At 37.9% G+C, this 17250-nt stretch overlaps 1 protein-coding gene across 4 annotated transcripts in view; it reads left to right on the plus strand.

Moving 5' to 3' along the window:
• The window catches only part of LOC124637772 (E3 ubiquitin-protein ligase Ubr3), a 66100-nt gene that overhangs the window by 3513 nt on the left and 45337 nt on the right, over window positions 1–17250 (plus strand). For all 4 annotated transcript variants that reach the window (XM_047174413.1, XM_047174411.1, XM_047174412.1 and 1 more), the window contains one exon: window positions 11060–11273. In XM_047174413.1, coding sequence (XP_047030369.1) covers window positions 11060–11273 — 214 coding nt within the window. The remainder of the gene's footprint in view (window positions 1–11059; window positions 11274–17250) is intronic.

The following is a 17250-nucleotide window of genomic DNA, read 5'->3' on the forward strand; positions in this document are numbered from 1 at the left end:
TGTAAACAATCTTGAAATGATATAAGGTAAAGGCAGGTAGGTATACTCAGATCGGTACTTCCTATAATGGATAGGTAATATGCTAATATCTAATTAAAATGATTACTAATGACAAGGCAAAATCTTAGTCTATCGTACCACATATTTATTTTCGTACGGAATGCAACCGTTTAACTACAAATGCGGTTGTTGTGCGCTGTCTGTCAACAGGACGTTCACAATAGATTCTGTATTGACATCACCTTAAACATTTCCCCAGCCAGTCTTTGGTAACATAGTGCAGACGCAAGGCTTCTCATTTGTTCCTAAAATATCGATTTCCTCCTAGAATATTGCCGCTTAGAGGTCAGATAACAGTCACTCCATGTTAAATTCATATCCGACACACCTAGATAGCGTTGTTTGAATAAGGACCTGTTATAATATTGTGATACCTACTCATGATACCATCTTAAGGTGGCGTGATCTTACGAGATCCTTTCTGCTCAACTGAACAGCGGGCGTCTGCCCCAGGGCGATTTCGCGTAAAGCGACTCCGCAGCAATTATAAAAAAATACAACTAATAAGATGGAAAAGTCCATCACGATAAATCATTTTAACTTCCTTATTCTTTTATTGCTGTTTTGACTTTTGAGTTATCTTTGGAAATACGACTTCTGAAAATTCGCTTCTTTGTCTCAGGATCCATGCATACACTCTTTATTAATTGCAACCTAAAACGGCCGATCTTGTTTTATTGCTTTGTACTTGAAAATATTTCGAAGATCAGTGCGCATGCAAGCGCAAACGTATAATTACGTCATGAATTCATGATATGTTAAGTCTCTGGTATTACGCAGAACTTTATTCTACCTGCTGTTTAATTAATCTGCAGTTGCTGCTGAGTTTTCTTTGTCTTTTACTATCAGTATCAGAAGAAACGAATAAAGAGTGTACCCGTGACATTGTAACAGATAGATATCTAGGTAAATAAATGAATAAGTAATAATAGGAAATTAATGCACACGCTAGACAGTAATGACATCTTAGAAAAGATTAAAGGAGCTTAGAAAAGATTTAAGAAGCTCAAACACCGTCCTGTTTGTGGCTGCATAGTGCCATTCTAGTTTGTGGGATCCCAGATCAGATTCCCTGTCCATGTATTGACATCATAAAAGAGAATAATAAGAGACCCTGCAAAGTTAGCGGCTAAAAGTCACGGTAACAAACAATCAATTGATTTGAAATGACTTGCTTCTTATTCAGCCAAATAAACAGCTGATACGAAACTCTTTTATTTTGTTTTTACTGGCGCATTGTAATGACAACAGTGAAGTTTCTTTGTCTGTGAGGTATTTGCATATAGATGAGGAGAATAGACACAAATGCATTGGGGACTTCGATAGGAAAGTCTGAATGACCTAGCCAGGATATTATCAGGTCGTTTTCAGTCGTAGCCTGTTTATCCTATCAAAATGGGACTCAACTACTGGTTAACCTCCTGACTGTGTCCTAAATCTGTTTTGGGTATAAGTTTCCTGAGTTCCTAACTTGCTAACAGATTTCTCAAGCTATCAGTAGCTTTTTGGAACTAATTCAAGTGCAGATCTTCAGTGAAAAGTATTGATTTTGGACGTTATCCATCTATTTGACTTTCTCGTGTCGAATCTCGAATCGTAAGACGTCATACTAATATTATAAAGACGATTAGTGAGTGTGTGTATGTTTGTTACATTTGCACTTTTCTGGAAAAAAAGCCAGTTTCGTTTATATTTCATATTAAGCTGACACTGCGCAATCCAGGGCCTGGATTACCACATCGGTTATTTTTATCCGAGTGCGGGATGTACCTAATTTCTTAAGGACGCGGGTGAAACCGCGGGCAGAAGCTAGTAATGATGTTTCAACGCTGTTCTTTTACTATACTATGTCAATTTGTAGTTCGGCATACCTACTAATGATTGGTAGCTCTGAGATTTCTTGGATGTCGTCCATATAATATCAATAAGTTTTAGATTTTTCCTTGAAAACATCTTGCGAATAAAAATTGGCACTAGACTCTGATGGCTGTAATTTAGACAAACTAGGATAGTAGTAATATTTTCAGTCGATATGTAATTTACCCGAGCTTCCTTAGCTCAAACATGACGGATCCCATATTTCCGTATCTCCCAAACTGATCTTCTACGGCAAATTCCGCAAACAAAAACATACAGCAAAAAGCGTTTTCGGGAACTAGCCAGCATGATCTCGATCTCGGGAACCTTGACCTTGGCACGGACCTCGCGGAGGTCAAAACTGAGCTCCGTGAAGGCCAGAATTAGGCGGCGTCGCTCCTCACAGTAATTACTATGGCAGACTTCAATATGGAGTTTGGGACCTCCTTTAATAACATCCTTAAATTGTTATTTAATGTGTTATCTATTATGGTTCATTTTAGTTTGACTAGCTATGTGCCTTTTGCGAATTGTGTGGTCTTGTGCTCAAGCAGCTTCCGTAATTGCGACTTTTTGTTAATTCGCGTTTACTTCTTCAGTCCCTGGCCCCGAGATCCTACTCAAGAAGTTGTATCAATTATTTCAAGACTTTAAAAATATATTTAAATTATGATATGACGTTTTATGTATATGATTATGACTTTTATAAATAGCAGCTGCTACGATCGTACTGGAACACTAAAAAAAGTTTAAGGGCCACTTTTTTAAATGGCCTCATGAGGTCACTTCGTTTTATATCAGTTTGACATAAAGTTAAATAAAGATAGGTATTACAGTGACTTCCTTGTAGGTTACCATCAGCGAAAATGTCTTCAAAATTGGATCATTGCTTCTGTCGATTATTAATGAACATGGAACTATTTCGGTCCCTCACAAACTATTATACCTTATACTTACATGTGAATAGGCTGTGATTACGCTTCCTCGTATTAAGGTATCATTATTAGATAGATATTAAACATAATGTTGCCAGCATTAACATAATGGGGGCGCCACTAAGCAGTATTTTTTGTCACCTGTCTCACCAATGTCATCGCACCTGACTGGCTTGACCTAAATGCCAGCTTAACATTTAATAAACGATAATAAATTGTAACGCACTCTCTTCGCTCAATGGCTAAAGTATAAAAGGCAAAGCGTGTACATTATTATGCGCAGAAAAACAAAGGCTGAGTATTATCTTTCGTGTTAAACTACGATTATTTCTGACGGGTCTCAGTTTCTATTTGATCAGCAGTTGGTCGTGATCATAATCGAGCAAGAAATACGAAAGGTTTTTATTACTCATATTTATTTAAAACCTAAGGGGTAATTGTACGAGCTGACTAAGATTAGTACTTAAACTAAGTCTTGTCCTCTGCCGATTTCGATGATTTGAGGATTGACATTGAGCTAGATTGGTGCGATAAAAAACCTAAAATTTTCCGATGTTGGTTGAGTAATGAAAACATAGTCCATCTGTAGAATAAAACTGCGTTTATCTGGTTGTGGCCGTTATTAGGGGACACATCGGTTCCTGTTGTCACACAAATATCATTCCAAGAAACTAAAGTCTATCAACTGAGCACTCTATAGGTCTTGGATACCGGTTCATTTATTTTAATAATGACAGCTCTTTATAGAGATCAAATGGCAGTCTCTCCATGTAAAATATTTGTCCACATCTAGTGAGACTGGAATTTGGCCCTAACCTAGATGGGGGAGGCTAGGCAGGTCAACTAAACGAGATTAAAGTATACCACATAGTTGTTCGTAACATAATTTACAAGTTTACAACTTGTTAATGCCAAATCTGTACTTGATGACGTCAAGCTGAGCAACATGACTGGCAAATAATACCTTCGTACTTAATACCTTCGTTATTTAGCTCACGATGGTAACCATGACGGAGCCAAAAGTAAAGGAAGATAGTGATAGAAATAACACTTAGCGATTAAGAATAATTAGGGGATTTTAGGCATCGTCAGGCGACATAATATTTAGATTCTTCATAGGTACCTACAGACAGACATTGTGTTGTTGGGGGTTTGTTCCGCCTCTTATTCCCAGAAAAAAAAAAAACTAAAAAAGTGGTGAATGGTGGACTTTTCGGGGTTATTTATAAGTCTCATTTAAATAACCGTTTTTTATAGTTAGTGCTTTTTATTTATTTAAACTAAGAAACCCAATTGGAAGTACGTTGTAAAAACACTTGTATCAACAGAATTTAACAAAAGAATATTAAATGTAACTTGGGAAGTCACGTAGGCAATAAATATATATTTTTTTATTTATATACGTAGAACCAAACTTACGACGCATTCGGAGCAATAAATCGAATCATCGACTCCCACGCATATGATTAAGTGTTGTGTGATCAGTGTGATCAGACGATCCCTAAATAACTTATTCGTCGAATATATCGAACTGTGAATAATCGCTGTAACTCCTTATTTTCCTTGGGCAAATGATTCAGCATTTAATTGACAAAAGATCTTTTAGCGTTTGATTTAATAACGCTACCCCTTACTTCTGAGAATTTACACGTGGGCTCGGTCACATATCTCAGGGCTTCGAGTTTTATCGTAAATTGAACCGTATTCTATCATCGTCGTGCAGAGAAACTCATGTAACTGCATACAATGTAATTTTATATGATACTGGTCGTTTCCCGCAGTTTCACCCATGTGCCCAGAGCGGCTAAAAAAGTCACTTAATCACAGACACAAAGATTTTACTTGCCTACAATAATTTGAGTAATCACCTTTAAAACCCCAACTTTAGTATGTGTTGCGAGATTGCCGGTGAGTTATATTGTGGTGTATGTGCTTATGACACATTAAGCTAGTGGAAAAGTTTGATAAATTATCGCAGACCTCCTCACAGCGGCGATAACCATAAGCTACAACTCACTATCCAACCATAAATGGAGGTTTGCATAAAATTCAGAGTAGAGATCTCGTATGTACAAAAACTGTCAAGTCATCTTACTTGCCTGGCTACATGAGAAAAATTGAAAAGTTCTTTCTCAATGTTATTGCATCTCGCGAGTATTATCTCAGTCACGAATGTCATGATTACGTGGCCAGAGATTTTATATCAGCTCGTACGCAATTTTTTTATTTTCGTATTCGCAAATGGTCTCCTCTGGTTCACACGAACGCAGGAAGGAGACAAATTCCTTCATAAAAAGTACGAGTTGTTACATTTTTAACTAAAGCTTTTAGAACAAGTTTCTTTGAAAGTGCTGTTGCTTGGTTTTCCTTGTTATATGTATTATGCCCTCAGAAATTGCATCGCAGGATTATGGCAAATATGAAAGATCTAGTTTTACAAGTCAGATAGTTGAATACTTTAATGTGCTTTCGACATTTAAGTGACCTTGCGAAACGAGTATTTTTTCATGGATATTAATTATTCAGAATTATTGCAGATGTATTTGCTAAGTAAACTCAGCGATTCGCTAGTCAAATATGAATTACAGAAATTCTTATGGGGTTTTTATGTCAGACCAAGTACTATTTCACATTTGCCCGCAAATTGTCAGACGGACGCAATGCTAAAGGCAAATATTGGCAATATGGTTCTGCTTTTCGCGTACACGAGTCTCATAAATGGTGTATGGTAACAATAAATTGAAAAAAACCGGCCAAGTGCGAGTCGGACTCGTGCACGAAGGGTTCCGTAAATTACAGTTAAATCAACCTATCTCAAAAACTATAAGAGATACTTTGATCAAACCAAAAATCGTTGAAAGAGTTAATTAGCATGCATCACCTCTATTTTTTTAGAATTTTATACCCCGTAGTTATAAAAATAGAGGGGGGGGACATACTTTTTACGACTTTGAGAGCTGATATCTCAAAAACCGTTCACTTTAAGAAAAATGTTTTTTAGAAAACTTTATATCATTTTAAAAGACCTTTCCATTGATACCCCACACGGGTATGTACATCGAAAAAAAAAATTTCATCCCTCAGTTACATGTATGGGGGGCCCCACCCCCAATTCTTTTTTTTACTATTTAGTGTCATATTTTTGTAGCGGTTCATACAACACATATTCCCATCAAATTTCATCACTGTAGTACTTATAGTTTCCGAGTAAATCGGCTGTGACAGACGGACAGACGGACAGACGGACATGACGAAACTATAAGGGTTCCGTTTTTGCCATTTTGGCTACGGAACCCTAAAAAAGACGACTCCAATTCCATCAGATATCATCTCGAATTTATTACGCAAAAAACAAGTACGCAGGTACTGCATATCGATATGCGTCCACGCACGCCATCGAATGACTCACGAACAATTTGACAAGCATTTTGGTACTCTGATCTCGTATGCACGTTTGATTTACCCGCACATTTTGAGACGACCCCAGTTTTCTTAGCAAGTGCATTGACACTGGTGCGTTTTGTATCGGGCGGTGTTATTCACCGGCCGTGGCGGTCGTCGACCCCGTCTAACAGCTGATCGCGGTCCAACAGACACGTGTTCCGTGTTCTTCCCTGCTAAGAGATAAGCACCCGCTTTGTTTCTCTTATATACGAGACATGAATCGCAGGAAAACAATGTTCGATTTACCTGGATTATCTCCCAAAGTTCGTGGACCTCTTGCAAATCAGCAATTTTTAGCTAATAATAATGCCAAATTCGGTGTTTTATATCTCACATTTAAGTATTCTCATCTAACACAACGGAAGTTAAAATTCACGTCACTATGCATTAAGATACTAATCATTGTAACGACGGAAATACCAGGCCCTTTCCGTATCATAAATCCTGCTTGAACAAGCTACAATTCCTGTGGAATCCGTAGGAAAGGATGCTGAATTAAAATTCCACACCGTCGTTGCACATTGAAACTTGGATTAACTCATTTACGATACCTTAAAGTTATAATTTTATCAATGACGCCTAGAAACGACTGGGAATTTCCAAATACTTGACAACCTTTAGCTGCAAATAATACACACATTTTGTACCAAGCCTACAATTTGTTTCGCCATTTTTTCTGTCGTATGTCTTAATTCAAGAACCTGTTATTAAGGATGGAATATTCCATGACAATTAACGTTAATTCGAGTGGAGTCCATGTTTCTGTAATGCATGAAATAATGTCAACGTATGATCGTGTGGCTGCCCAAAGCGTCGGCAGCGTCACGGTCAGGGCAATAACCACTATACGTGTACAACGAACGTTGATACGAACAACCGCCCGTTCGGCGCACGCGCACGCTGCTCGTAATTATCGATGCGACGCCTTGTTGCAGACGGCTAATGTTGCGTAATGCTTTATATTGGCGTACTAATTGGCTCTATGTGTTTACTATGTTTGATAGTTTTTTTCTTCCTTTCTTGTTTTACGGTTGATAGGCAGTCTAATTTGATGCGTATATTTGTCACGACAACTTTGTTGCGATGTATCTATCAGTGTAACAAGAATTATGTTCATCAATACGAATAGATCTGCATTACTTACCACAAACTGTTGTTTATGGAGTAAACAATGAAAAACATGAAATATTGGATATTTATGTTCCATTCGCAGCATTCCAAGATTGCGTTTTTTCCCTGTTCCTAATATAGCGCCGAGTAAGTGTTTACAAACATTCTTTTTGAGAGTTCACTGACAAACGTGTGCTATTTTTGGAACCAGTAAAGAATATTCCACACTTGTATGTTCACTTATTTCTTTTCAAAACTCATAATGCTAAATCGATGTGCATCTCTACTATTCAGTGAAATGCGCTCTGCATTGAAAAATTGGCAATCATTAAGCCCATAGATTGGGGTCACCTAAGTCGTGGACATCAAATATTTAAGTTGCCATTCGATATTGAGATCTGTTGCCAAATATTAATATCGAATCTTTTGAACAATGAGAGTCGTGTATTTAATCATTTAAAATCGTGTTGCAAACCAACGCAGTTCCAAGAACTTGGAGTTCTACTGAACTGCGTGTTCTTGGAAAGACTGACATAGATGAGTTACATCGTACTAGATACGTAATAGATTGTAATGATGATGAGTCTGTTTATTGTACTCGGCCCTCTTTTAATAGACCGGGTTCATCCTCACGAAACCTAGTCATTATTGAAGCAGTTTATTTCTGGTACTTTGCCAAACGTTCAGAATACTCATCCGCTTGTTCTTGCATTTCTGAATTGAATGATAAGTTGGAGATTATTTTAGCGTTCGTTTCAATGTTAACGCACTGTGCTGACCTTGAGACATTAGGGCCATTAGCTGGAGATCAAAGATCCATTCAGCGGGGAAGTGACCCTGACGACTCGTGAAACAAGTAGAATCTATCAGTACGAAGTCAAGATATATTGCCGACAAGGAGTTTAGAATCTTATTACGTTCTAGCATTTGCTAAAACTAAAAAAACATGTTGCTTTTTTGAAATGATGTCTTGAGCTATTTTCGGCGATGAACAATTAAGGAAGCTGCAATGTCTAGTTAAATAATGCATGTTTGCACAGTCAATGATTGCATGTTGGACTAAGACGATATAATTCACTCGATGCTATAATATAATCTAGACTGCTGACAGAAGTTAAGAGAAGCACGATAACAATAACAAGCCAAATACGCCACTGCTTTATAAGATGAGGATGATAATAGATTTACTTCGCACGCGAGGATCTAGCTATCAATTGACGCAACAAACAGTGACGTTTTCATGCATTTGAAAAGGGTCCCCCCTTTATGGCAGAACTTTTTATGGCATAATCTTATTTTGCATACCAACAGTTGGCATAACCTTCATTTCGCAGAAAATCGTGTGGCATACACTCATTTCGCATAATTTAAAAACGCATAATTTTGGCAAGCAGAATCATCTTTAGGCATAAATTTCATATTCATAATACTTAAATAGTAGAAACATCATTTAGCAGAAAGTTGTCAGTCAGAATTTCAAGCATGCAGAATGCAAGCAGGCATGCAGTATGGAAGTAAGCATGCAACATGGAGCAAGCATGGCTTCTGTCACGGCTCCGGCGCTGCGGGGCTCCGGCGGTACCATGCGAGCTTATCGTCGCAGATGGTTTTCACGCTCACCACCGCAGCTTCGGCTTACTGGCCGGCGAGCCGGCCAGCCTCAGCCGCGTCGGCAAGCGTTAAAACTACCTGCGCCTCAGCTCGCAGGCCGCCTCGCCCCTCCGCGCCTACGCGGTTTTGAATTGCACTCTAGGGGTAGGGCAGACAAGACTACGTGGTGTCGGTTTTGCAGCGATTCGTTTTCGCTACTAGCTTCAATTTTTAATACAATGTTTTTAATTGAAGGTTATAAATGACAATTTGCTAAATAAATTGAATCTAAATTAAATTCTTCCATCTTCATAGTACGCCAAATGAGATTATACCAAATAATAGTTTCTCAAAATATACATTATGCGAAACGAAATAATGCGAAACTCTAACTATGCCAAAAGCAATTATGCGAAATAAAATTCTGCCATCTTAAAAGTATGCAACTGTAAATTCGGGCATATAAATATTCGGTGAAACAATAATTATGCTAAATATTTTTTATGCCTTAAAAACATTCGTTGAAAAAAAATTATGCCAAGTGTGTTATGCCAAATAAAATTCGGCCAAATAAAATTCTGCCAGATAGAAGGAACCCATTTGAAAAACATAAAGTGATAAAACATTTAAAAGATCAGTTTAATGCTAGCGTTGGCAGCGATGTCTTCTTTTTTGGAAAATCTAAACCCACACATAAGCCTTTTTATGAATACTTAACAGATCAAATCTATCAGCATATCACGCCTGTATTTGAATCAGATTTGTAATGGTCTCAAAAACATTAATGACTCCATTGTAATTACATGAAATGACTTGGCCTTTTTGATGCCGGGGTGGATCAGCCATTGTTGACTGGTGTTTTTCTGGCAGATGTTAATAAAACAATTCTGATATATCATAGTTTTTTGAATAGGATCTGGGAGTGATTAATGTTGAAAACGTTTATTCATTTTGACTGGAATTACCAGCGTCTGTGGGAATACGAATGTTGTCTTTAGAATCGAATTGATACCGCACTGCAGAGCCTAGCAAGTTTACTCCCTAGACAAAACTGCAGCTGCCGAATGCAGCAATTGAAAAATAAAGTTTGTCGTGACCTTAAAACTATTAAGGTCAAGCCCCAGATGTGACTGGCAATCTCTTAGATCGGGTCCAAAACCATAAAATATTCCAAACCACAAATCGTTTCTACTTAAGGAAAACGTAGAAATATCTAGACGGGTTTATTTATTGTTGTTCTTATTTAAAACAAGCTTAAATGTCGCTTTCTAAGAAATTGATGCAACCCTTACTAATGAGTTGGCCACACTCATGCAACCGAAAATATGACTGTTTGTATGTTAACTACTAAGTAAATTCAAATAAGGCAGCGATCTTCCGAGACTGTCCAAACAATTATTTTTAAGCTTCGAAAACGACATCTAATCCTAGTTTTACAAGATTTTTTAACTTCTTTGTTTGGATAAACTGTTAAGTCTCAATAGGAAAACTACACGAACTCAAACCTCGATAAACGCAAATCACTTCAAATTGTGCATTTAAATACTTTGTCCGCGTACATGTTAATTAGATAAAACTGCAATGATTAAATTAATGTGGTCAACAGGATATTGTAACTATAATATATTTGGTTTTTCCTTATCTTCTGATATTTGTGTATTTTCCTCAGGTAAACAATGACTGTACAAAAACGTGTCTATATCCAGTATTTGCATATATTAACTTTGAGAATTGAACCTTCCGCAATATCGTTTTTTAAGGCCTTTATCTAGTTGTTAGTGGTGAATATATTTTCAGTACTGTTTACCTTAAGTCCTTTTGTTTTTGTACAATTCGCGTTCTTCGAGTTTTTGGGGAGAGACAAGAATAATTATTGAGTTCATAGTTAGTTTAAGGGTCATGCTTTTGTTGGTGCAACTGCATCGTATGCTGGATCCTATGTCTATCATGTGCTGATTCTTCAGGTTCGTTTATACGTACATTCCTCGCCTTTAATTTTAGTGAAAAGTGGATTCAAGTCCACTGAAAATGTATCACACACTTATCTGCTTTTTTGTCCACAGTCCGGAGTTACGACAAACACGACAAATGCGGGCTCGTGTGGATACCGCGCGTTGTTGCGTACCGATGTCGCACGTGCGGCATCTCGCCCTGCATGTCGATATGTCGCGAGTGCTTCCATCGCGGCGACCACTCCACGCACGACTTCAACATGTTCCTGTCGCAGGCTGGCGGCGCTTGCGACTGTGGCGACAAGTCCGTTATGAAGGAGGATGGGTGAGTACCTCTTCAAACTAATGTCTAAATGCTATAAGGGAGAGGCTAGATGGCAATAACTTATGAAGCAGTCCTCCGGACAATACATACCAAGCTTAAGGTTTCCAATTCAATACCTACACTGAGTCTTCAAATCCTTTTGATGTAAAAAATAATTTAACGTCCCTTCTTTTTGTCTCGATCGAAGTGAAACCACATACCTAACACATTTCAACAATACCTTTGATGAGTCACATACCACAAATACCTGAAACTTGTCTCATTACGGTCGAATCACCTCGTTACACCACCACAATGAAGATAACCTGAATTGTTTTATTTACTTAACCTTTTACGGCGACTGTAATTTGGGATGCCACATCAGGGTCAAGGCTGGCGTGTCGAGTTTTCGCAAGTCGATTGTAATGGCGACGAGGCGTCCTCCCGGCGCCAACTATCCGCTGATGCTGGCTGATAATAAAATATTTTATATCTCGTTGAAGACAGTCCAAATTATGAAGGGCTAAAAATAGAAGCTGTATTCTTTAAATAAATGTGACGGATCGGTCTCGCTTGCGCAATATACGCGGTTTCATATTGGAAATTGCGCAAAACTCATAGAATATGCATTTTCGTTCGATCATTATAGTTGTATTATATTCATCCACAGCTAGTGAGTTATCTAGGCTCCCGGCATATACGCGGGCGGCTATATTGAAGCCATAAAGGCATATAAAGGCTTATGTCGCACACACAAGTTGGCCCATGTTTCACCTACTATCTATGACTAAATGGGGCAAAATAATGGCGATCATCCCACGTAACTCGCCCCAGTTGGCAAAGACCGGAGAATTTTGTACTTAGAGATATCGAAATGACAGTGAAACTGCAAAAAGATCTGGCAAACCAAAAGGGATTTTTATTGCTGTATTGGTTCGTTTTACATCTACAGCACTTGCCTCTCTTCTTAGAAGTATTTAAATTAATTAAGTATAACGTCCCAAAAAGTTGTTAGTCACCAAAAAACACAAAACGTGTTTCGATACCGGACCGGATTCGAAATGTAGATCAGATAATCATGGTACAAAATAAAGACAACGAACAACAAACTTTGCGTTGACGTGACACTGTTTTTAATAGAACACTTTACATAGACTCTGATTTACTAAAAACTGGAAAGCCTATTGACTTTGTGATAAACAGCCTAACTCTAGTTAAGACAGCATATGGAATTTGGTATCCATAATAAAATATTTTTTATGTTTATGTGACATAAAAGCTGATAAAATAAACTTAAACATTATGAACCTGACATTTCTCTGCACTTTGTCTTGCTACTTTGTTATCTTTCACCTTGTATAATACTGCATGTTTTCGAAGAAGATGTAGTGTTTATAAAACAGGTTATTTTCTATCAATGTTATTAGAGAAATTATGCGCCGCCATGTCCCATGTTTGCTCGACGGTCGTGAGCGCGAAACTACTAAGTGCTGATTTTATTTACACTGTATTGCGTACCTTGTTTATATTCACATTTAAGTTTAGTCGGATTATTTAAATTATGTGCTTATTTACAAGCGGTGGTTGTCAAGTTGTGGTTTAATATTTTGCTCTTCTTTCTGTGAAGAGTCAGGTTTCCATTCAGATTGCCGCCTCATGAAATAGGGTTAAAGGCAAAAATGGAAACAAGGCAGTAATTTTATATCATACATGTGTCTGTAGACACAAAACAATACATACATTCGCTTATGATCTTGTAAAAGATACGAAACGAACTGACATGACATGACGATGATGAATTACTCGACCTTTTTATATGCCAATACATACAGCTTCACAGGGTCTCCTAAAAAGGTACAATAACAAATAAGGTGTAAACACAAGGCAGACATTCTTCCCTCGCCACCGTAGCCGCAATTTCCGCGCAGTAACTGCAGTCTATAAGCCGCAGTGCTACAGCCTGCATTCCAACCGTGTATATTATAATTGTTGCGATTTCCTTCGACCTACCAACTTTGACTCAAAAACTGATCTATTGGGCTCGTTATTTATAATTAGCTTAACCCCTAAAATCCGCTTTTACATAATTTCTAATTAAATCTAGTTTAGCCTTGATTATGTCATAAATGTTGTTGTTAGTTGATGAATAAAATTTCCATTAGTTCATTACTTAATAGGGTTTAACTACCAGGTCTTACGCGTCAGGGTTGGTCACTGTTTTTATACGTATTTCTAATATGTTAGTGAAATGGATTCCGCATTGCAATTTACTGTACTTGCTTATTTTTAAGTACTGTATCGTCTCGTACGTCATTTGTCACTCATACCTATCTTACTATTGGGAAATTCGTGTACAACTTATCAAAATATATTCTATCATCGATTTATCAATCTTAACAATTAAATCAGAAATAAGTAAGCACCTACAACGAGGCGTCTGCTGCACTGAACGCGTACAGTCATTCAATTTGATTGTTATCGCTAACACGTGCTTCTTACGAATGTTTTGCTTCACCAAAGCTAACACATTATGTTGTGTACATATCGCTATGATTACTACTATTTGTGACAAACACGAGACTCTATATCGTGGCTGCCTGATAATGTAATGTATGGTTATCGATTTAATTTATTTGTTTACTGGGCGTTTCTGGTAACTATGGTCTAGATTACTAGAAGAATTTTTACTTGAATTATTGTTTTCTCTGTTTCAAAAACAACTGTTATATCATCATGAGCTCCCAAAAGATTTTTTACTTTAGAGGCTTTTAATGACCCTGTAGATTACATATTCCCATCACGATATTACAGGAATCTGTCGCCATAACAGCTTAGCCATTTTATTTGTGGCAGAAAATCATCAGTTGACCTGTCACGCTGTAGGAGCAGCAGGATCGAGAGTGAGACTTACTGACGTTAACCAACCTTTATTCCTTTTGGAGGTCTTTATGTACCAGGGCCCCAATAACTCTTTTGAACAATCCCGCAGCCCAAAACGAGCTAGCCCAAATATCGATTACTCCGATAGCGCTGTTTATCAAGCGTTATCGCGGCCGACATGTAATCTGGGCAGGCAAACACACGTGTTTGATAACGTTGCATGTAACCAGCCTGTGTTTGATTGAACTTGACCGGGAACGTCCTAGACCTTCAGACCAACGTGACCACGCTCTACTGTAAATAGACTATAATTTAGCTATTGTAGGTCGTGATGAAATTGGGCGCTTTAAGTTTTGAATTGGGAAAGAGTTGTGATTTAAATTGTTTTGGATAGAGATTTAGAAAGATACACTTTGCGAGAGGCGAGTAGAGTTATATTATAAATGCTTAGTTAGATAAGACAGGGTATGATTGTGTATAGCTGATTATTGTAATATTTTACACGTGAGATATGACGATGATAACCCAAAGTAAATATAAACCGTGACTGATGTAACTACTTACTAAAAATACTACTGTGAAGTAATATTAAATTATCGACAAAAAATAAGCACGATGATGGGTAGTTTCTGGGTACAATGAACTCCCATGGTATTTTTTGCCGAAGCAAGCAAAAAGCTTAATGCTATCATTTTTATGAAGAAAAACCAAGGAACCATAGCGCAAATGGTAAGAAGAATTTACTGAGCTATGGGTGGAGTTAGACCTCCTGTGATGATCATAATAATAGCCTTATTTGGTGCATCTAGTGCTTAACGAATGGAACTAGACATACTGAAGCTGGCAAGTCAATTTATTGCAGCTCGCTACTGAAAAATAGATGATGGAAAATAGAAAATCTTTGAATAGGAGAAGAACTAAAGCACATTAAATGAGAACTTGAAAACATCTGTACATATCTACATATAGCCCCTGACTAAACCGAATGCCTGCGTGTCATTATTCAACCTACGCCCTACACACCCTCACAGAGAACTTAAGTCATACTGAAACATGGCATAATTACAACAAACAGGTTACCAGGATATCATATCGTATCGGCCATAAACTTAACACATTTCTGTTCGATTGTTATTCGGATCGCTCAATAAGCAGCTGTACATTGTTTTGTTGACATTTCATACATATAGAATTAGAATACACGGCGTGTTTCGCATACGTGGAATGCTTTAAGAATGGGAGTAGGCGGCAGTTAGTTTTGTACCACCTGTCTGCAGAAATTACAGTTTTGAAAAACTTTGTTGGAACATTTGATTATGGTTATGGTAAACGTGTTTGTTGATCGAGCTATTGTGATCCCAGAAAATAGCGTGTTTTGGCGACGTCGAATCATGGGCGTAGCCAGCTTTGGGCTCAGGGTGGGGCAGCAGTCAACCTATCCCCCGGGGGAGGGCGGGGGTCCTCCTATTTTTTGTATCTTGAGCCGTTAATCTCAAACTCGTTAATGTCTTAATTTGAGAGGTTTATATTTTCAGGTACAGAAAATAAACAATCACACACAGGACAAAAGCCAAAAGTAAGGGCATTTAGTTTCTGTATACGCGAACGAAGCGAGCGCGAAATTTTTATCGAACTTAAACCAAATATTACGTAAAATTTAGCCCAAACGTACTTAACTTTTTGTTTCTTGACAAATACAAAAATAATATAGTTTCTGAATACGCGAGCGAAGCGAGCGCGAACTTTTAATTATTTTTTAAGACTCAAAACCAAAAACTACGTAAAATGTCGCCCAAATATACATTTTCATGAATGGGGGGACTAGATACGACACACCCGATTTACGTCCATACGAAAACCCCCTCGCTCGCATATATAAGTCAATAAAAATAAAGTTAGATAACGTATAGCAACTTCGCGCAGCTAAGCTTCGCGGACCACTCGGCGGAATGCCTCCAGGGACCACCAGTGGTCCGCGGACCACCGGTTAAGAACCACTGAGCTAAACGATCGTTCTATTGTACAGGTCGTACATGGCTGGGCAAGCAAAATAGCGAGCACGGTTTTTACACTAGGATAAAATTACATTTCCGAAATTTTGATCACATCTACCAGTTCCATCTCCTTCAGTGCATTATTTTTTGGATTAGATGGACGGCTCGGCTCGCTACGCCACATAGCAACTATTCCTTTAGGGAATACGGCTCGCTTTCAAATGACGCGCGCACCGCGCACGTTCGGGAACTCGAACTCGTAAAAAAAACATTGTTTGATCAGACAACTTATAGGTCAGAGCCAGGGCCCAGGGTGGGGCAAGTGCCCCAGCTTGCCCTAGTGTGGCTACGCCCATGCGTCGAATTTGCCAGTAATAACTACATGGTTATAAGTCCCAGCTGGTTGGTTTGATAAGATTTGTACATTTACGTTTAGGTCTGTGTAACTAAATTTTAGGCAAGTCCTTTGCTTCTGGCAAATATGACACATAGGTTAATATAAAAAGCCCGAAAACAATCCATAATATCTGTTATTCCAAATATTGCTATAAGCGAATATGATTCATAGCGCCAATAGTGCCCAAAGGCCAATAACGCGTACCTCTGTAAGGTAACTGACCTTGTCTCTAACAGCGAGAACTGAGACTTAGTTGTCCATATTATAATAGAATTTATCAATATTCTCTTTCCGATAAAATTCTTCTTTTTATTGTCTATCTCCTAAATGTTGTCTAACCAGTATGTGATAACCTGGATAGCTCCGTTATTCGTTCCATTCTTGTAATTTAAACTTTTGTGATACTGCGCATAAAGTTAGACTGAGGTCGAAATATTCTCTATTTGTCTAAAAATATGATCATATTAAGGTCACTAGATTTTCCTTCTTATGATATCATGTATAACATCTTTTGTTTATAAATGAATCACTAGGACATGTTCTTGTGATTCCAAGAATACACCACTTTATTTTCCTTATAATCATGTGGTTGCAGCTTAGTAGGCTAAAGTTTCAACTATCTCAGTTTACAAAGAGATGTTGATAAGGGAGAAAACATAATTATTTTAGCTGGATGCCCATCAAATAAAGATGAAACCCGCATTCGAATCATAACCTTGGCAGGCAC

Source organism: Helicoverpa zea, chromosome 16 (genome assembly GCF_022581195.2).
Source record: "Helicoverpa zea isolate HzStark_Cry1AcR chromosome 16, ilHelZeax1.1, whole genome shotgun sequence".
Classification (NCBI taxonomy): domain Eukaryota; kingdom Metazoa; phylum Arthropoda; class Insecta; order Lepidoptera; family Noctuidae; genus Helicoverpa; species Helicoverpa zea.